Source organism: Salmo salar, chromosome 06 (genome assembly GCF_965601325.2).
Source record: "Salmo salar chromosome 06, fSalSal1, whole genome shotgun sequence".
NCBI lineage: Eukaryota > Metazoa > Chordata > Actinopteri > Salmoniformes > Salmonidae > Salmo > Salmo salar.
The window spans coordinates 19,483,288-19,505,995 of NC_138296.1; the positions used below are offsets into that span (position 1 = coordinate 19,483,288).

Below are 22,708 nucleotides of genomic sequence, written 5' to 3' on the forward strand. Positions count from 1 at the left end.
TGTTTTGTAAATTCAGTTATTTATGTTTTGCAAAGTTTCACGGATTTAATAAAATGTGGAACTACAACCACACTGCACTTTGGTCCGATCCTTTCGACAGCCGTGACAGTTGTCTGTGTAATAAAAAATCTAAACAGCAACGGCGGTGCTCTTTGTCTGAAATGGACAGAAGCGGGGGTGAAAATCCTGCTGTGACCCAGTTGAGTTACGAGGTGTCGGACTAAGGCATAATTTTGTCGAAAGAACGGCGTCTCTCCAGCCACATAATGCCCTGTTGTACACAGCCATCTACTTCACTGCATAATGCTGTCCCCACTACATATTGCCTTTCACTTCTATTGAACTGTGTGTGTGTGTGTGTGGTGTGTGTGTGTGTGTGTGTGTGTGTGTGTGTGTGTGTGTGTGTGTGTGTGTGTGTTACTGAACTGGGCTCCTAAGCTGAATGGATTCCTCATATGGGCTAATTCGACCAGTTACCAGGCACTTCAAACAATATGGGTGAGGACAGGACAGGGGGGCTTATGACAACTAGACCAGATAATTCCAGTTAGGACAACACCAGATAATATCAGACACCCCAAAGATAAAGCAATGCGCACCATCGGGAGGTTCAGCCACCTACAGCTGTGGGGATTAACAAGTGTTCTAACTTAATTTCATTGTATTATTTATTTACCTCATGGTAATGACACGGTTTGTAGATGATTAACCTTATTAATCATACATGCCAGGCAGTATCTGACAACTGTTCTCCACGCTCCCGTCCGGCAGGTGGTACTGGTGCATGAAGGCTCAGACAAACAGACTCCTAAACAACTTCTATCCCATGGCCATAAGACTGTTAAATGGCTAAAAGCTACCGCTCTCCCTCTCCCACAGATTATCCACACTGACCCTATGCCCATCCACAGGTCTCTACCCACAACGTGCGCTGCTGCTAAATTGTTATTGATTCTAATTATTAACCTTGTATTTTAGTGGGCTAAATCAAGGTCACACAGAGTGTTTCTTGGTAGTCTTAAATAAATCTACTTTAAAACAGAAGTATACACCTCATAAACATGGTTATGGTTTAAAAAAAGAAGACACCTGTACCATGTCAGATATAGAGTTTTTTGCGCTTGCATCCCAATATTAAATCTTGTACACATCACAGAAGACGGAAATGTAACATAACCGTTTGACACAGAAACACTGGATTTTCTGTGGTTTAAAAAAAAATTGTTTATTAACTATGAAATGATGAACAATATTTATAACATTCCACCCATGAGGCCACTAGAGGGTGATTTGGTCATTTGACTGCAGGAAACTACTCCATTATGCTTCTGTCCATTGATAATTGATTGCCAAACCCTTGGCATTTATCTATTCATCCTGCTACTAGTCACTATTACTCATGTTTACATGCATATATTACCATTAGTACTGTATTTTACCGTTAAATAGGGTGCGGGACACTAATCTGGATGCTTATAAGAAATCCCGCTACGCCCACCGACGAACCATCAAACAGGCAAAGTGACAATATCAGACAAAGATCGAATCCTACTACACCGGCTCTGATGCTTGTCGGATATGGCAGGGCTTGCAAACTATCACGGATTACAAAGGGAAACCCAGTGACGCGAGCATACCAGACGAGCTAAATGCGTTCTGTGCTCGCAGAGGCACGCAACACTGAACCATGCATGAGAGTGCCAGCAGTTCTGGACGACTGTGTGATCATGCTCTCCGTAGCCGATGTGAGTAAGACCTTTAAACAGGTTAACATTCACAGACGGATTACCAGGACACGTACTCAGAGCATGCACTGACCATCTGGCAAGTATTTTCAACATTTCCATAACACAGTCTGTAATACCTATATATTTCAAGCAAACCACCATATTCCATGTGACCAAGAATGCCAAGGTAACCTGTCTAAATGACTACTGCCCCTCTGCACTCAAATCTGTTTGAAAGGCTGGTCATGGCTCACATCAACACTATCATCCCAAAAAACCATGGACCCACACCAATTTGCATACCTCCCCAACAGATCCACAGATGACAAAATCTCTATTGCACTCCATACTGCCCTTACCCACCTGGACAAAAGTATCACCTATGTGAGAATACTGTTCATTGACTACAGCTCAACCAACGTTCAACACCATACTGCCCTCCAAGCTCATCACTAAACTAAGGACCCTGGGACTGAACACTTCCCTCTGCAACTGGATCCTGGACTTCCTGACGGGTTGCCCCAAGGTGGTGAGGGTAGGCAACACACATCCACTACGCTGACGCCCAACATGGGGCCCCCTCCGGGTTATGTGCTTAGACCCTTCCTGTTCTCCCTGTTCACCCACGACTGCGTGGCCAAGCACGACTTCAACACTAACACTACTCCATCATTAAGTTTGCCAAAGACACGACGGTGGTAGGCCTGATCACTAACGACGATCAGACAGCCTATAGGGAGGGGATCAGAGATATGGCAGGCAGTGGTGTGCCCCCACAACAACCTCCCTCTCAACCTCAGCAAAACAAAGGAGCTTATCGTGGACTACAGGAAACGGAGTGCCGAACTTGCCCCCATTCACATCGACAGGGCTGTAGTGGAGGGGGTCGGGGCCTTAAGTTCCTTTCCATCCGTGATACTTTTTCAACTCTGCATTGTTGGGAATGGGCTCGTGAGTAAGCATTTTACAATAAAGTGTACACCTGTTGTATTCAGCGCATGTGACCAATAACTTTTTCTTTTATTTGAAATCCTACTAGCAGTCACTTTTTATGTATACATCCAGCTCAACCACTCCAGTACCCCAGCACATTGAATAAGGTACTGGTACTGACCTGTATATACAACCACTCCAGTACCCCAGCACATTGAATAAGGTACTGGTACTGACCTGTATATACAACCACTCCACTACCCCTGCACATTGAATAAGGTACTGGCACTAACCTGTATATACAACCACTCCAGTACCCCAGCACATTGAATAAGGTACTGGTACTGACCTGTATATACAACCACTCCACTACCCCTGCACATTGAATAAGGTACTGGCACCAACCTGTATATACAACCACTCCAGTACCCCTGCACATTGAATAAGTTACTGGCACTAACCTGTATATACAACCACTCCAGTACCCCTGCACATTGAATAAGGTACTGGCACTAACCTGTATATACAACCACTCCAATACCCCTGCACATTGAATAAGGTACTGGCACTAACCTGTATATACAACCACTCCAATACCCCTGCACATTGAATAAGGTACTGGCACTAACCTGTATATACTGGCATTCTCATGTTTCTTTAACTCTGATCGTAATTTTTGTGTGGTTTTTATTCTTACTTTTATTTTTTATTCTATGTTTTATTATTAGTAGTAGTAGTCATAGTAGTAGTAGCATTACTACATTGTGGCAAAAGAGCTCTCAAGGTAAGAATTTCACTGTACCATTTTACACCTGTTGTATCCTATGCAAGTGGCAAATAAAAGTTTACATTTTAAATTAGGGTGATATGGTCTAGTTAATTCATTCCTGGGATTATGAATGCTACTCTAATAACTTTTTGAATTACTTGAAATGTATTATTTTGTTGCTACTTGTAGTTAATTGTTTTGTTATTCAGTGATGACACAATGCAGAAGGATTTTATTTCCCCTTTTGAACTGAGCCTTGTACTAGATACAATGTATTATCTTACTACTTTTGCAATCCATGATTCGCCTTGTATGAACTCTGGGAATACAGCACGTTGACTTTGCATAACTAACCTCATGCACAGAAACGATCACGAAAACAAAGCATTTGGCAACTGACAAGCCGACGAGCTTTCACATCGCTACCTCCTATCAATTGTCCTCCTATCAACAGTTGTCACATTATTTAATTGTCAGAGCTTGTAATGGGGCCAAAGATAGGAGGCACTGGTCAGAGACTCAGAGTGACCTTTTCAAACTATATGTAGGTCATTCGATTGGCTCGAGTACAGGTGACATTTCTCACCTACTATTGGCAGTGTTGCAAATAGCAATCAGTGTTGCTGTAATAGCAGCCGGTCTAATAATCCTATCACCAGTGGGTCCTTTTTCGTATCTTATTCAAACAGATAAGACGGCTCTGGCCAGAGTGATACACAATGTAAAGAAAGACTCTCAAGGATCTGTACTCGCTGCCACCTGCTTCTACTGCTGAGAGGGGAGAGAGTGGAGAGCTTAGAGTGCAGGATGATACTGTATCTATACGATTCTGCAGCTATAAGCCTGAGCAGGAAACCATTCTGCAGCTATAGACTGGCTGGTTGCTTAGCAACAAAACCAACGCATGTGTAACTATGGGGAGCAAGACCCATATATTGTGTGATCCTGTTTGTAAAACAGATCAGGATCTGAGAGACCCTCAGATCAAGATAGAGTTTACTAGGGTGCACCCAACTCTAGGCAGGATATATGGCCAATATCTAAGTCTATTGTACTGTATGTTTAAGCTTAAACTCCATTGAACCAGTTAGGTTCGTCTCACTGTCAGATGTTTCAGGTAAGTTGTCAGTCTTACATTTTTAGTCATTTAGCAGACGCTCTTATCCAGAGCGACTTACAGTAGTGAATGCATACATTTCATGCATCCTTTTTTTTTTTTTTTTTTAGTACTGGCCCCCCGTGGGAATGGAACCCACAACCCTGGCGTTGCAAACACCATGCTCTACCAACTGAGCCACAGGGAAGTCTGATGTAACTTATCTATACAAACGTGCTGTGAAGGGATTGAGGGAAAGAATGACGCCACGTTTTGGTGAGTACCTTTTGTAAACAGGATTTTGTGCGTGTTCATACTGAACCAAGCATACACACAAGCTGTTAACATTTAGGTTAGCTCAGTTATTGATCAATTGAAATAGCAAACGAGTCAACTGGAGCAAGTTCAACAGGGACATCATCCCTTGTGTTATTTGTCTCTTCAGCACTTTCAGACATGTCAGGGAAAACAGTTAACTCTTGTCTATGATGAAACATGAATCCACAGAAAAACACAAAGCAATTCACAAATACTGACATAAACCACTATGAGATGGAATCAAATGTGAGTGACTGTGCCTATCAATAAACATCAATTTTAATAGCAAACGTTAGGGATCATGCTGATCATGTACATTTAGTGACTACATAAATGTCAGTTTCCCACTTATCAGCCAACTTATGTTTCCCTCTCAGTTGAACATTTCTCACAAGAACTCTGTCACCAACGTCAAGGGTGGACTGTGACATGCCTGTCAAATCTGGCTTTGTTTCGTTCAGCTGTTTTGAGAGCGTTCCGGGTGACAATCCTGTAGCTTTCTTCCAGGTGACTCTTCAAGTCTTGCACATACTGTGAACACAATTTGTTCTGGTCATTAACAAGTAGATTGAAGACTATGTCAACTGGTAGTCTAGGTTGTCTCCCGAACATTAGTTCATATGGAGTGTAGCCGGTGACTTCATTCTTTGCGCAGTTGTATGCATGTACAAGTGGTTTAACGAAGTCACGCCAGTGAGTTTTGTCATGCATGCTCAGAGTACCAAGCACCTGGAGTAGCGTCCTGTTAAAACGCCCGACAGGATTTCCTCTTGGATGATATGGCGTTGCTGGAATTAATAAACAATCTCACACAGCTCTTTGATTGTTCGTGATTCAAAATCAGGACCTTGGTCCCTGTGGAGGCGCTCAGGAAAAACGTAATGCACAATGAAGTGGTCCCAGAGAAACTTTGCAACAGTGCGGGCTTTCTGTTTGGAAGTCGGTATGGCCACTGCGTACTTGGTAAAATGATCTGTAGTTATCACTATATCCTTTGTGTTACTATGATTAGGCTCCAAAGAAAGGATGTCCATGCATACTAGCTACAAAGGCCTGCTGGTCTTAATGCTAACTAGAGGTGCAGCTGTCTTTGAGACGGTTTTACATCACACACAGGTCTTAATCTTCTCCTCCACAGACATTGACATCTTGGGCCAATAGAACCGGGATCGTATGAGATCCATCATGCGCTCGATTCCCATATCATCATGCAGACTTTTCAATGCAACTGCTCTCAGCTCTTCTGGAAGCACTAACTGAAAAATAGTGTTGGCTCCTTCCTGCCTTCTCCTGTAAAGAACACAATTTTTTAGCTCTAACCGGTTCCACTCACGCAGCAACAGAGGGAGTTCTGGGAGCTCGGCTCTAACAGTGGGAGGAGGTTTCTCCCATTTCCAACTGAGTGGCGACCTCTCTGATGCTGGCATCAGCTCTTTGTTTTACCATCAGCTCCTTTTCTGACAAATAAGGAATGACTGGAAACCCATCTTGATGTTCCTCTTCCTGGAAAGCATCTGGTATTGCACTGGAGTGGAAGGCAAGAGTCTCAACCAGCAAGATCATATAGCAGCTCTTTTCAAGGTCAGTGTTGTGAAGAGTGTGTCGATCACAGACTGCTTTGACTACATCTTCGTGGACTTTGTTTTGTAATTCAGATTCTTCCAGATGGAGAGTAAACTGATGGATTCTTTCCTGCTCTTTCTGAGAGGAGAAATCGTCTGAAATCTGGCTATGAGGACGTCTTGAACGTGCATCGGCATCTCAGTTTTGCTTGCCCACACGGTACTGCAGCTTGAATGAGTAGGTGGAGAGGGCAGACAACCACCTGTGGCTTGTGGTGTCTAGTTTGGCAGAAGTCAAGATGAACGTCAGTGGATTACTATCAGTTACAACTGTGAATTCCTTCCCATACAGAAATTCACTGTACTTTTCTGTAACTGCCCATTTAAGTGCTAGGAATTCCAGCTTGTGGGCTGGATACTTTGATTCAATAGAGGTCAATCCTCTGCTAGCGAACGCTATTGCTCTATTCTGCCCGTCTTGTTCCTGATATAGAGCAGCACCCAAACCCAAAGTACTTGCATCTGTGTGCAGGATGTAGGGGAGTTTGGGTTGGCAAAGCCCAGGACAGGGGCTGAAGTGAGCTTTTCAATGACTGTGTCAAATGCTTGCTCACAGATGGGTGTCCATCGGTTTCCAAATGGCTCCTTGGGGTTGTGATACTCACTACTTTTCTCTTTCTTCCTGTTCCCCTTGTGTAGTGGGGGATATCCAGAGGTAAGGTTGTTTAGAGGTTTGACGATACTAGAATAGTCCTGGATGAACCTCCGGTAATAACCAGAGAACCCAAGGAATGACCGCCGCTCTTGGAGGGTTTTTGGATATGGCCAGGTTTTTAGCGTTTCAATCTTTTCAGGGTCAGTTTCAACTCCATTCTCTGACCCGACATGGCCTAGATACTGCACAGAGGTCTGGAAGAACTTAAATTTTTCTGGTGATAATTTCAGCCCGTACCCCTTGAGACGTTGAAGAACTTTAAACAGCCTGCTTTTGTGTTCTTCAAGGGACTCTGAGAAAATTATTAGGTCATCAATGAAAACAAGAACCTTGTTCAGGTTAATGTCACCCATACAGCACTCCATTAGTCGTCGAAACGGGCTTGGTGCATTTGTGATCCCTTGTGGCATACCATTGAACTCCAAAAAACCCTAATGTGCACACAAACGCTGTCTTTTGTTTGTCCGACTCCTCCATTTCAATTTGGTTGTATCCTGATTTTAGATCAAGAACAGAGAACCACTTAGAACCAATTAGGACAGAGAAAGTCTCCTCCAGGTTTGGAAGGGTGTATGCATCCTTGATGGTTTGCAGATTGAGTCTGTGGTAATGTCACGCCCTGGCCATAGAGAGGGTTTTGTTCTCTATTTTGGTTAGGCCAGGGTGTGGCTGGGGTGGGCGTTCTATGTTCCTTTTTCTATGTTTTTGTATTTCTTTGTTTTGGGCCGAGTATGGTTCCTAATCAGAGGCAGCTGTGTATCATTGTCTCTGATTAGGAATCATACTTAGGCAGCCTTTTCCCACCTGTGCTTTGTGGGATCTTGTTTTTCTGTAGCTGCCTGTGAGCAGCCCAGAACGACATGTTTTGTTTTCTTCTGTATTGTTTTGGTGAGTTTCATATTTATTAAACATGTGGAACTCTAAGTACGCTGCGCCTTGGTCTACTCCTTTAGACGCTCGTGACAGAAGATCCCACCAAAGAAGGACCAAGCAGCGTGCCCAGGAGGAGCAAGGATCCTGGGCCAGGGAGAGAAAGGACTGGACATGGGAGGACATCCTGGATGGCAAGGGATCCTACACTTGGGAAGAGATCCTGGTCGGAAGGGATCGCCTCCCATGGGAACAGGTAGAGGCACTCAGAAGTGCAGAGGCAGCAGGAGAAAAGGACCAATGGCAACGGTATGAGGGAACACGGCTGGCAAGGAAGCCCGAGAGGCAGCCCCCCCCAAAAAAATGGGGGGGGGGGGGCACACGGGGAGTGTGGCAGAGTCAGGTTGGAGACCTGAGCCAGCTCCCCATGCTTACCGAAAGCAGTGTGGTACTGGTCAGGCACCGTGTTATGCTGTGAAGCGCACAGTGTCTCCAGTGCGCGCTCATAGCTCGGTGCGCTATAGGCCAGCCCCCCGCAAGTGCCATGCTAGAGTGGGCATTGAGCCAGGACGGGTTGTGCAGGCCATGCGCTCCAGACCTCCAGTGCGTCTCCAGGACCCGGTCTATCCTGTGCCTGCTCCCAGAGCCAGGCCTCCTGCATGTCTTCCCAGCCTGGTGAGTCCTGTGCCTGTGCCCAGAGCCAGGCCTCCTGCATGTCTCCCCAGCCTGGTGAGTCCTGTGCCTGCGCCCAGAGCCAGGCCTCCTGCAAGTCTCCCCAGCCTGGTGCGTCCTGTGCCTGCTCCCAGAGCCAGGCCTCCTGCATGTCTCCCCAGCCTGGTGCGTCCTGTGCCTGCGCCCAGAGCCAGGCCTCCTGCATGTCTCCACAGCCTGGTGAGTCCTGTGCCTGCGCCCAGAGCCAGGCCTACGGAAAGTCCCGCCTGTCTGGAGCTGCCAGAGTCGCCTGCCTGTCCAGAGCTGCCAGAGTCGCCCGCCTGTCCGGAGCTGCCAGAGTCGCCCGCCTGTCCGGGGCCCGCTGCGAGGGTCCCCAGTCCGGGGTCGGCGGCGAGGGTCCCCACTCCAGAGGCGCCACCTAAGTGGGCCAAGCCGAAGGTGGAGCGGGGTCCACGTCCCGCACCAAAGCCGCCGCTGTAAGGAAGGCCCACCTGGACCTTCCCCTTTAGAGTCAGGTACTGTGGCCGGAGTCCGCACCTTTGGGGGGGTACTGTCATGCCCTGGCCATAGAGAGGGTTTTGTTCTCTATTTTGGTTATGCCAGGGTGTGACTGGGGTGAGCGTTCTATGTTCCTTTTTCTATGTTTTTGTATTTCTTTGTTTTGGGCCGAGTATGGTTCCTAATCAGAGGCAGCTGTGTATCGTTGTCTCTGATTAGGAATCATACTTAGGCAGCCTTTTCCCACCTGTGCTTTGTGGGATCTTGTTTTTCTGTAGCTGCCTGTGAGCAGCCCAGAACGGCACATTTTGTTTTCTTCTGTATTGTTTAGGTGAGTTTCATATTTATTAAACATGTGGAACTCTAAGTACGCTGCGCCTTGGTCTACTCCTTTAGACGCTCGTGACAGGTAATCAATTAACCTTATATCACTGTTCTTCTTTCTCACAACCACAATTGGAGATGAGAAGGGAGACTCTGATTCACGCATAACTCCTGAATCTAGCAGCTCTTGCACATGTTTGCGGACTGCATCGATATCTTGCGCGTGAATGGGTCTTGCACTTTCTGCTTGAAGGGGGTCTCATCATGAAGCTTGATGTGGTGCTTTACTTTGCTAGTGTGGCCCGAAATCGAGATCATTATGAGCAAACACCTCAGGCATTGAGTTCAGTTTATTTGTGATTTGTTCTCTCCATTCAGCAGACAGAGGAGAACCTTCAAAGATGAAGCTTAAGCTGGAGGTTTCAGCTGGATCTTTCGGTTTGTCTGTAGACTCGGATGTAGAAACAGTGTTTTTCTTTACCCACTGGATGGCATGCATCTCTGCCAACACAGTCTTTGCTGGAATGACGATGTAATGGCACGTTTCATTTCTCAGAACAACAGGTAACTTGCAGTTTTGCCTTGTAGGAAGGGTGATCAACTCACTGGACACCATAATCCCTCCTGGCAAGGAGGACATCGGAGGCTCGATGAGGGCCCATTTCTCAGAGTGGAACCCATGGACCCTGACTGACCCCTGGAAGACAAGAGTCTGATTTGCAGGAACCACCTCTGCAATCCACCCTGAAGTCTCACCAATCCTAGGTTATTGTTAACTGCTCTTTCACCTTTGAGCTCAAGGATTTTTAACACTGCTCGGTAGCCATGTAATAACGGCTGGTGATTGTCGCATTTCAGCTGAGAATAATCAGAGTAGAGAATGTCAAGGGTGTTGGTGCCAATCAGCACCTGTTCTTGAGCACAGAGATTAGGTATGACCAATGCTAAGGTTTGGACTTCAATGTCAGTCCCTACAAATTATTTTGGGAAAGTTATGGTGAGCTCTACATAGCCCAGGCAAGGAACTTCCTGCCCGTTAGCACCCTCTTCTTCCAGTAGACTGTTCAGTGGGTTGATTGCTTGGCTTGATAGATGTTTCTCATAGAATGACAGGGGGACCGTGCTAACTTGTGAACCTGTGTCCAACAGACAGTTTGTTTCCTTTCCATCAATAGTAACTTGTGCTGTGATCTTGGTACCAACTAACCCTTTGGGAATTTTGACTATGTGCTCATTGGCACGGACGCGTTTGAGTGAGGCTCTTCTGGTTACAGTGGGATCCAGTTTGGTTTCCTAAGCTCCTGTTTGTCCCTCAACAGGAGCTGGCCTCAATTTAACTGTTCGGTCTCTGAAGAGGAATTATGAGCTTCCCACTGGAGCTGTCTTTCTCTAAGTTGTTTATTTTTAGCTGCAACCAATGAGGGGTTGGATTCACCTTCACAGGTTGCTGCGATGTGGCCATCTTCACCGCACTGAAAGCAATACCAAGGCCGGGGCTTGCTGATAGGCTTGTGGCTTGAACTTGGCTGCTTCACAGGCTTCCCGTTATTTTGTTTTGTGTTGGCTTCACTAGGAGCTAGTAGGTCTTTGGTAGTAGGTATTTTGGTGGGGGGGGGGGGGGGTTGATTTCATGTCTTGAAGTTTGTGAGCTGACTTTTGAGTTCAGCTGTTTTTATAAATGCTCAGTTTCACTGGTATCCTCAAAGGAAGGACTAAGACATGCTTGCTGCAGGTGGGACATTACACAATGCTTGGAGGCACCAGAGAGAGTGGCTTAGCAGCACCAAGGTGTTCTTTCATGCAAGTTACTTTTGCTTCATGCTTATCCTCTTGAATGTGAAGTAGGAGCAACAATTCAGCAAATGAAGGTGGTTTGCTTTTCTTCTGTTCCAGCTGGAGATCCGTTATCAGAGTGTTGTCCCAGCAACCTTGGCAGAACTGCCTCAGAAGATGACGATTGAGTTCATCAGCTGGAACACCGCCTCTTTTCATGGTCGTGCTCAGGGTAACCTGTAACCTTTGCAAGTAGCTGGACGGCTTCTCACCATTGTTTTGTAGGGTGCCCATGAATTTGACAAATAGCTCATCTCCATCTTCAACTGTGCCATAAGTGGAGTCTAACAGCTGAAGGTAATCAGTGGTTGATGCTTGAGGACTCAAATGCTTTGTAAGGTCTGCAGCTGGTGGTATGACATATTTTTATGACGTTTTATTCTGGTCGCAAACTGGTTGAAAAAGGACGTTTATTTTATGTCTTTTTACTGACCAGAGTATGACATATTTTTCTGACCACCATACGACCAGTTGGTCATAATTGTGACCACTATATTATGTGCTATATTATGTATCCTACTGGTCATAGTTAAGACCTCATCATAACCTGATAATAAAAACCTGTCTACAGCTTATTACCAATACTTGCTAGCTACCTGGCCATCTAGAATCCACACACCCGGGGTCGTCGTCGTAAAGATTGGACCAAGGTGCAGCATGGTAGGTGAACATTTTACTTTTATTTCAAATGAACACCGACAAAACAACAAAATACAAAACGAACGTAAAGTTCTGCAGGCCACACAGCAACTATACAAAAACAAGATCCCACAAACTAAGGTGGAAAAAAGGCTGCCTAAGTATGATCCCCAATCAGAGACAACGATAGACAGCTGCTTCTGACTGGGAACCATACCCAGCAAACAAAGAAATAGAAAAACTAGAATGCCCACCCAAATCACACCCTGACCTAACCAAATAGAGAAATAAAAAGGCTCTCTAAGGTCAGGGGATGACACCGGGCTTCTGCCCCATTGAATCGCACTCATCGTTTTCTTGAGGTTGTCCGCTAACTCATCTATAGGCCTAAGCAGGAAACTACAATGGGCAAGCGAGCGCATGACCCACTATTCCGCCACAATTTCCCTTCTACCCACTCCTTCCTCCTCCTCTCATCCATGCTGGACCAGAACCCTCCAGGAGGAAAGACTTATAGTGGTGCAACCACTACAATCAGTGACCTTTGGGTTTACTAGGCCTATGTGCACACCTGGATATAGCATTGGCCTGGATACATGGATATAGTATTGAACTGGATATAGCATTGACACCAACACAAACTGTAAACAATAGCGCCTGACTGCACTGCATTGCATTAGCCTATATAGATTTGGCCAGTTAGCCACATGCTAACTCATCCTGCACATTTAATTAAACAATCTTGTGTTTGCTCAGTCAGAGACTGGGCAGCAATTGTGTGTTATGTCACCTAAGGTTTGGAAAGGCTTGGAAGTTGTTCAGAGGACCGCTCTTATTGGTCCGTTTTAGTCCAGGTTCATAGCGAACACTAACTCGTTAACAGTTAAGCTATGCTAGCTCAGTACTAGTCAGACATTTTACGTAGACATTTAGAGCACACTCTTATCCAGAGCAACTTACAGGAGCAATTAGGGTTGTGCCTGGCTCAATGGCACATCAAGAGATTTTTCATCTAGTCAGTTTGGGGATTCAAACCAGCCATCTTCCGGTCACTGGCCCAACACTCTAAGCCGCTAGGCCACTTAATCATATTTTTCCAAAGTGACTGACAGGATAGTGAGTAGATAGTCTTCATTTTAATTTCCTGTAGTCCTTGCTAATGTTGAACCCACAACCTTAGTGATGCCAACATTACCAACTGAGATACAAGACCTAGGTGTAGCTGACTGTCCTTGTCAGTTTACCTATCACAAAACCAAATCCGTAAAAAGGTTGTTCTGTCACCATCAGTTCATGCATTCATTTTTAAAATGTATTATAAGTAGTATAAAGCAGAACCTGACTATGGTGTTTCCAGATTAACATTTTGAACATTATGTGATTATGTTGCAACAGTGCAAATCGTTTTCTGTTGCTCGAGTGACAAAATGTCTCAGTTGCCCTTACTATTTAAAAATAAAAGCTTTAACAATTTTACAGGAAACAGTTACAGTCATCAAGTCACAAATATTATTCCACCTATGGTTATTATGCCAAGTAAACGTTAACAACAAACCAAAAATAATAATACAATTAGGACTTTAGATTTTTAAATGTATTTTCAAGTTATTAAAAATAGATAATTATTCTCATCTAAAGTTATTTGCTTAGCTACCTTTTTCTCTCTCGCTTTCTGGTGCCCCATAGAGATAGATAGAGGACTCTTATTTTAGCACAGGCAATTCCATTGAGTACTTTCACTATTTTGAAGTAATCAACTGGGTGGGAATTCCTATGGGTTAAGGAATTGAGGATCCTATAATTCCATCTAGGTCATTAGGAGGTATCAGCCAATGAATTATACTTCTGCTGAAACATTCCGTAACTGCAGGTCGCAGTAAACCCGGCAACATTGGCTTTATAGCTGTTCAAACAACACACTCTAGGTGGCAGTATGCACCTTTTCAGTTTGTTTTCCAACTTATAGAAATAGTTGAAGAAAATTGGCTACTTCAAAATGGAGATGGCCTCCATGGCGCTGCCCATGCTCAGAGGAAGAGAGAGGCCCAACTCGGAGGAAAATCTGTCTCTCTCCAGCAGGTGTCGTTTTTTCATTGTTTTGCCCATCAAGCAAGGTATTTTTGTATGGAGGTCAATGACAGCATGTTGAATTTATTGACAATTAATGGCTTATTTGCTACGTGAGGTTCATTTGATCTAATAGAAGTTGTATAATGCATAACTTGTTACGGGTGTACTGATATAAGTATGACACGTGACATCACGGCCACTTTGAGAAAAAACACTTTATATAGGAGTTGTCTTGAGATGGCTATGCATATTCATGGTATGAGGCTAGTAGCATAGCATCTTTCTCTATTGAATACAGGCAGCTGACATCAACAACCCTCATTGAATATTTAGAAATGGTTACAATAATGAAATGTATTTACCAATCCAAAGAAAGGGATCCCATTGTTAGGGCAGAGAGACATACATTGTCAGTATACCAATAATATTTTCAGTGTGCTCACAGATGCCATAGTGGGATAGATACTGTACAATAATGCGATGTCTATATAAGTCTATGGTTGCCACTGGTTGATGATGTAAATTGTAGGCGCCAGTCAATTCGCATCGACCGCGATGGCGACGAATCAACCAAAGCAAGGAAGTGAGAACGATGATTGCTCTTTTCTCCCTTTGGTTCATGACATTATTAAATGGTACGTCTTTAATTTGACATGTATTTCTATAGTGTGTTTATTACCGGGGAGAGTTGATGCATATATTTGTCCTGGTTTGGTAGGACCTGTTGTGAAGCTAACGTTAGCCAGCTTGCTAATTGCAGTTCAATAGTCTAATCTTGAGAAGCAGCAACAATTTGGTTAAATTATGTTTAAGTACTTTGTAAAAAATAATATGCTTTAAACAACGTGTACTTCTTTGACCATCTATGTCGAAAGCATGGACAAAGATAGTCAAGATGTCCATCAAGAACTGGTCAAGTTTAAGACAAGGATTCAGGAAGCGCGCGAGCAGATCGGAGCCATGCCCGGAATTGGCATGAGCCTGTCGGAGCAGCAGCATGAACTAGAGACGCTGCGGGAGCAAGTCCGCACCAAGAATCAGTTACTGCAGAAATACAAGAGTTTGTGTATGTTTGAGGTTCCCAAAGCGTCGTGAGGGATATTTGTCATTCCTAAAGAAACGAACTGAATTCAGGAGACACATGGAGAGGGACACACATGTACTAAAAATGATATCTTTTTGTATTTAGAGGACTGAGAAAATGACCATTCATTTGAAATCGTGAGAAATGATCTTGTTTATATGGATTAATTTTTGGGATTCCATCTCTTGGCTCCGTGTTATCTCATTTGCCTTTCCAACCTAACATCTCATGCAGTATAACTTGAACTCATCCCCTGTTTGTCAAAACCACCAGAAAACATTTTATTTCACTATAACACTACCTTCAGGCATTATCTTGTTGTGTTGTAAACTGTCCCATTTTTACTTTGTAAAAAATGTATTATCCATACTGAATTATAATGCCCTCGTCAAGTTTGTATATGCAGTGGATTATTATTTAAGGTAATGGTTTTGTTGGTGTGCTATTCAGATTGAGTGCTGCATATTTTCAATGCAGTAGGCCTAAAATAAACCTTTGTTTTAATTCCTCTTAACTCTGTTTCTTGGTAGGATTGTAGCATGGGCCACCTTACGTGCGCTGTTATTGTTCATGAATTACATGTTAATAGCTTGTTGGCCTAAATGGAAACATCAATCTGCTAGCTACCATATGCTATACTCTTCTCAGAAATGATGTATTTCATAAATTAGGTACAGGCTACTTGTTTAGCTAATGGTATGAGTGTCACTGAAAGGGCATGGGAATATGCTTTACCAATGTTACAAATGATGACAGAACATGGGATATACGTTTCAAATGGATCATTTTATTTTCTCCGTGTTTCTTTTTTAGTGAAAATAAACGATGACATAAGAATAAGCATTCATATACGTTAAGTATGCAATTAACATTCAAGTTCAGTTCTGTGTGAAAAAAGAAAATGTAAACAAATGCCACCCCATAAGTGTAGGCTACATTCTCCATTCACTAATGTCATTTTACAGCATGTAGCTATAGTAACAAGAACACTAGAGGTTCTCTCAAGCCATATCACATTTGATCACCCACAGGGAAATATCTGACAATGACCATGGCCATGCCTTCTCGCATGGTTTGGGACATACACCCATGCCTGTCACTGCGTCTTGGCGTGCTTCCTTATCCCGGACTCGACACACTGGCATGAAGCCTGGCGGGTATCATCTCCATCGCTGTATAGAACATCTCGTAACATCTCCATGTGCATTGTCAAGTGAGTCCTTAGCAGATGGTGCATCTGTCTTTCTCTTTTCCCTGGCTGCAGCCAGTAGCTTTCTCTTTGATATACATTAAGTCACTTTGCACGCTTGGTCGGCGCGCAAACGGTGCCACAATCCCGTATACCTCGCTGTCTTTGTATTTCTTATTTCTGAAAGATTTTCTTCTGCTGTTTTGCAGCACTTCGCAATGCTGTAAGGAAACTTTGCGGTGAGAGTCCGGGCTCATCTCGTTGGGCAGTTTAGCCATGGTAAAAAGAGTCTGAAACATCTGGTCGACGTTAGTGTTCCGTTTTGCAGAGATCTCATAGTAGGCACACTGTTCATCACCAGCCACCAGCTGCTCAATCTCCTCATTCTGAACCTCCCGGTTAAACTCCCGGTCACACTTGTTCCCGCAGATAACGATCGGGACATCCACGTTCTCTTTGGTTTTGTTTTTCAGGCAGGACTTGGTTTCGTAAATTTGACGCTTCAGGCGCTGCACCTCTTGGAAGGAGTCTCTGTTATCCAGACTGAACACCAGGATAAAAACATCACCTGAGGAGAGAGAAATGGAAGGAACATTAATATCACAGCTCAAAAAGTCAATGTACCTTCCATAATGCACAGCACAAGTTTTGCGTTACGCATAAGCATGCATTTTAATGAAGCTAAATTGAAATATTATTCTCATAGAAAGTGTTTTGCAGAATGCAGCTTAATATTATGATTCACTTTTACATAAAGACATTTGTCTGTTTCATTCGTTCAGAGTTAAGCTTACCAGTAAGGATAGAGAGTCTCCGCATAGCGGGGAAAGGATGGTTTCCAGAGGTGTCCAGAATGTCCAACTGGTACACATCTCCCCGAATGCTGTATAATTTCCTATGAAAGTCCTCGATTGTTGGCGTGTACTGGTCCTCGACTTTTTTATTCAGAAACCGAGAGATGATGGCTGTCTTGCCAACTTTTGTGGATCCTAGAATCACCATCCTGTGGCAGTTTTTGGCCGGGATGTTAAACTCGTTCTCGGAAGGCGATATTTTTTTAATCATGATTGCGAGCTTTGCGCACCGACAAATGTCTTTGGAACGAGAGCGAAATGCTGAATGCAAGCTGTACTTGCTTTTGGGGGATCCTGACTCTTTGTAAGCGCTGCTACTCTGCTGAGTTTGAAGCGAGCGCGACTGGGTATATATAGGCGATGCCCACCACACTCCTCCCCGGTGCGTCATGCAATTATGCATCCGTCTGAGGGGAGAATGCATAGATAGTATGAGAGAGAGTCTGTAGTTATGACTTTGCGCCTGGTAATACGTGAGTCTGTACAGACTCTCTATCTGAGCGGACAGAGTGAAATATATAAATCATTTTGAGAAATAAATGGGTTTAAAAACCCTGTGTAAAGTATGCGTAAAATGCAACAGTGTACTCTTTCACTTAACACCAATTTCGCAGAAACTCTTAAACTTCTGCAGATATATTTTTTTACTGACAATTCATCATAGTGCAGTGTTTTATAAAAAACTGAAAATAAATAAATGCATAAAGTGTAGGCACCCTCCTCTTTTGGTGACGGCGTAACACATAACCATGTTTACATCCACCATGCATTACAAGGATTTGCATTCAAGTAAAACACCAGAAACTGGACAAACACTCAAGAACATAGTGTTATTAAATTAGGTGATTATGGTAATGTTGATCACTGTGTGTGCAAATAATAATATAAATATTACGCAACATTTGTAATTAATTTTCATGTTTCATGTCAACATGTTTCACTGCCAATAAGAAATTAACATAGACCGTCCTTCGCCCATTTTCTGTTTCACGAGACGTTCAGTTTCTTGTACCCTGCCCTGAAAACCGTCAGCCGAGCTCGCGCAGCCCAGTGAGCCTCGTATTTCGGGCACATACTTTCTGTGTGGACCGGACGAGGGCGCTACAGTATGGACATTATAGAAGTATAGACATTTTTATGGAAATTATAGAAGTATGGAAATTATAGAAGAAAAATACATTCTGCTAACTATTAAAAAGGTGTTGTCCCTGCAGTTGAAGATATCTCAATATATTGTGCTTGACGTGGTAGGCCTACCAAGGTAATAAGCAAATTATGGTAGGCACAATTGAACTGACCCAGCTACCAATAATGTATTTATTTATTGTACTTTATTTTAACAGGGAGTCCCATTGAAGACAAAATATTTCACATGTGTTTGATAGACTAATGCAGAGAAGCTACATATGAATTGTAAGTAGGCCTACTCAAATGAGATTACAATCAATCAAGTTATAGCCTGCCATAGTGAGCCTACTGAACATAAAACTAGTTATTGGTGAAATTCCCTATCTTTCTCCACACCTTAGAGTAAATCAAGGTCCTTATTTTTGTCTACATTCTCAAAACAAAAGTGAAAGCACTCTTGTTCTCTCAATCATCCCCCTCTCTCTGTGTCTATTCCCTCTTTCTCTCTCGTCCATTCTCTCAACCTGTAGGCTGTGTTGACTAATGGATGTAAAAATGTGTGGATTTATGCTCCAATCATACATTTATTTATACATATAAATGTATAGGAAGACCACTTCTTTTAGAAAACATTCATACAAACCTAATTTAACTAAATCGTTTAATCAAAGTGCTCTCCTTGTAGAAAAGTATTTGTTCAGAAAAACTAAATAATATGATTAAAGTGCTCTTCTTTCAGAATACAAAATTATATTCTGATGAGCCTAATCTAACTATGATTTAAGTGCACTTCTTTTAGGAAAGTACTTGTTCAGAGAAACATAATTAAACTTGAATACTTGACAATGAGTACCATTAGTTTATAATGTTTTCAAGGCTCAGTGAGAAGTTTATTCAGTTCACAGACTAACAGTTGTGGGTCTTATCCACGAAATTAATCAATTGTGGGTAGTGATTTCACCAAATGTAAAAATTCTGTCAAGAAGAGCACATGTTCAATGTAATAAAAACATGTTTTCCCATATCAATAAAAAAAGGACTATAGTAAGTGCATATTTAGTGCCAAATAAAGTAAGGTTTGACCATAACAGGGTTGACCATTTCCTCTGAAATCAGTCATAAATTCCCTTGTGACGGGAATGGAAGCTTGTTGTGTGCAAGAAGAGGCAATTGAGTCTTCACTAAGCCCCGCCCCAGAATTTTGGGCAACCAATCCCAGCGCTCCAATGGATAGCAACAGTCCTCGAGTCCGACACCTAGGACAAGCTCACCTTTAAATCGCATGAAAGCCAGTGAGGGCTATCGCAAAAACATAGTGTTTTCCTTAAAAAATGTATGTTTAAATGGCTAAATAATTGAACCGTGCACCAGGATTAATTGCTACTGTGATTCCTGAAATGCAGAGCCTGTTGAGAGCACTGGCCTTCTTTAGACTAGTTGAGTATCTGGAGCATCAGCATTTGTGGGTTCGATTACAGGCTCAAAATGTCCAGAAACAAAGACTTTCTTCTGAAACTTGTCAGTCTATTCTTGTTCTGAGAAATGAAGATTATTATTCCAATGAAAAATGCAAAGGGTATAATTCAGAATCTTGTGCCTGCACAATTTTATGTCACTTGATGGGAACTGGAAAGTCACGTGTTGTGCGCTCCTCGTGTCATGCACTCGCAGAGGAGTAAGATAAGGAGAAAGAGGTAGAATGGGTGACAATGAGACCGGAATGAAATAGACGTGTCCATGTTAAGTTGTTATATATGCATCAGTCTAACAAAATTGTTCATTTGGATCCCCTTCATCTGTAGCGACAACTACTCTTCCTGGGGCTCACACATAATACTATACAAATGATCAATACACACAGACAGCAACAACATTATATAGACAGCAACAACATTATACAGACAGCATCAACATTATACAGACAGCATCAACATTATACAGACTGCAACAACATTATACAGACAGCATCAACATTATAGAGACAGCAACAACATTATAGAGACAGCTACAACATTATAGAGACAGCAACAACATTATACAGACAGCTACAACATTATACAGACAGCAACAACATTATACAGACTGCAACAACATTATACAGACTGCAACAACATTATACAGACAGCAACAACATTATAGAGACAGCTACAACATTATACAGACAGCAACAACATTATACAGACAGCAACAACATTATACAGACTGCAACAACATTATACAGACTGCAACAACATTATAGAGACAGCAACACCGTTATAGAGACAGCAACAACGTTATAGAGACAGCAACAACGTTATAGAGACAGCAACAACGTTATAGAGACAGCTACAACATTATACAGACTGTAACAACATTATACAGACAGCAACAACATTATACAGACAGCATCAACATTATACAGACAGCATCAACATTATACAGACTGCAACAACATTATACAGACAGCATCAACATTATAGAGACAGCAACAACATTATAGAGACAGCTACAACATTATAGAGACAGCAACAACATTATACAGACAGCTACAACATTATACAGACAGCAACAACATTATACAGACTGCAACAACATTATACAGACTGCAACAACATTATACAGACAGCAACAACATTATAGAGACAGCTACAACATTATACAGACAGCAACAACATTATACAGACAGCAACAACATTATACAGACTGCAACAACATTATACAGACTGCAACAACATTATAGAGACAGCAACACCGTTATAGAGACAGCAACAACGTTATAGAGACAGCAACAACGTTATAGAGACAGCAACAACGTTATAGAGACAGCTACAACATTATACAGACTGTAACAACATTATACAGACAGCAACAACATTATAGAGACAGCAACAACATTATACAGACAGAAACAACATTATGGAGACAGCAACAACATTATACAGACAGCAACAACATTATACAGACAGCAACAACATTATACAGACAGCAACAACATTATACAGACAGCAACAACATTATACAGACTGCAACAACATTATACAGACTGCAATAACATTATTTTTATTTTTTTATTTTATTTCACCTTTATTTAACCAGGTAGGCAAGTTGAGAACAAGTTCTCATTTACAATTGCGACCTGGCCAAGATAAAGCAAAGCAGTTCGACAACATACAAAAACACAGAGTTACACATGGAGTAAAACAACATACAATCAATGATGCAGTAGAAAAAAAAATATATAAAAAAATAAGATTATATACAATGTGAGCAAATGATGTGAGATAAGGGAGGTAAAGGCAAAAAAATGCCATGGTGGCAAAGTAAATAAAGTATAGCAAGAAAAACACTGGAATGGTAGATTTGTAGTTTGAAGAAAGTTCAGAGATAAAATATAAATAATATGGTGCAAAGGAGCAAAATAAATAAAATAAATAAATACAGTAGGGGAAGAGGTAGTAGTTTGGGCTAAATTATAGATGGGCTATGTACAGGTGCAGTGATCTGTGAGCCGCTCTGACAGCTGGTGCTTAAAGCTAGTGAGGGAGATAAGTGTTTCCAGTTTCAGAGATTTTTGTAGTTCGTTCCAGTCATTGGCAGCAGAGAACTGGAAGGAGAGACGACCAAAGGAGGAGTTGGCTTTAGGGGTGACCAGAGAGATATACCTGCTGGAGCGCGTGCTACAGGTGGGTGCTGCTATGGTGACCAGTGAGCGGAGATAAGGGGGGACTTTACCTAGCAGGGTCTTGTAGATGACCTGGAGCCAATGTGTTTGGCGACGATTATGAAGCGAAGGCCAGCCAACGAGAGCGTACAGGTCGCAGTGGTGGGTAGTATATGGGGCTTTGGTGACAAAACGGATGGCACTGTGATAGACTGCATCCAGCTTGTTGAGTAGGGTATTGGAAGCTATTTTGTAAATGACATCGCCGAAGTCGAGGATTGGTAGGATGGTCAGTTTTACAAGGGTATGTTTGGCAGCATGAGTGAAGGATGCTTTGTTGCGAAATAGGAAGCCAATTCGAGATTTCACTTTGGATTGGAGATGATTGATGTGAGTCTGGAAGGAGAGTTTACAGTCTAACCAGACACCTAGGTATATAGACAGCAACAACATTATAGAGACAACATTATAGAGACAGCTACAACATTATAGAGACAACATTATAGAGACAGCAACAACGTTATAGAGACAGCAACAACATTATAGAGACAGCTACAACATTATACAGACAGCTACAACATTATACAGACAGCTACAACATTATACAGACAGCTACAACATTATACAGACAGCTACAACATTAGAGGCAGCAACAACATTAGACAGCAACAACATTATAGGGAAAGCGACCACATTATAGAGACAGCAACAACATTATACAGACTGTAACAACATTATAGAGACAGCTACAACATTATACAGACAGCAACAACATTATACAGACTGC

The 22,708-nt window shown here is 42.7% G+C and overlaps 2 protein-coding genes across 2 annotated transcripts; one reads left to right on the top strand and one right to left on the bottom strand.

Moving 5' to 3' along the window:
* Nucleotides 1-14,531: 14,531 nt before the first annotated feature.
* Nucleotides 14,532-15,624, top strand: LOC106606459 (mediator of RNA polymerase II transcription subunit 9). Its single transcript, XM_014202669.3, has 2 exons — nt 14,532-14,661; nt 14,902-15,624. Exons 1-2 carry the CDS (start codon nt 14,582-14,584, stop codon nt 15,119-15,121), a joined length of 300 nt encoding a protein of 99 aa, XP_014058144.1. The 5' UTR covers nt 14,532-14,581; the 3' UTR covers nt 15,122-15,624.
* A 253-nt stretch (nt 15,625-15,877) lies between these two features.
* On the bottom strand, nt 15,878-17,491 carry LOC106606458 (dexamethasone-induced Ras-related protein 1). Its single transcript, XM_014202668.3, has 2 exons — nt 17,094-17,491; nt 15,878-16,867 (listed from the first exon to the last, which is right to left on the bottom strand). Exons 1-2 carry the CDS (start codon nt 17,362-17,364, stop codon nt 16,332-16,334), a joined length of 807 nt encoding a protein of 268 aa, XP_014058143.1. The 5' UTR covers nt 17,365-17,491; the 3' UTR covers nt 15,878-16,331.
* Nucleotides 17,492-22,708: the final 5,217 nt, after the last annotated feature.

Bases quoted from the DNA above. Each gene is read 5' to 3' on its own strand.
- LOC106606459 (XM_014202669.3), top strand. From the start codon at position 14,582: ATGGCGACGAATCAACCAAAGCAAGGAAGTGAGAACGATGATTGCTCT. The intron at 14,662-14,901 runs GTACGTCTTTAA...CTATGTCGAAAG, and splicing joins GTTCATGACATTATTAAATG to CATGGACAAAGATAGTCAAG.
- LOC106606458 (XM_014202668.3), bottom strand. From the start codon at position 17,364: ATGATTAAAAAAATATCGCCTTCCGAGAACGAGTTTAACATCCCGGCC. The intron at 16,868-17,093 runs GTAAGCTTAACT...CTCTCTCCTCAG, and splicing joins GAGACTCTCTATCCTTACTG to GTGATGTTTTTATCCTGGTG.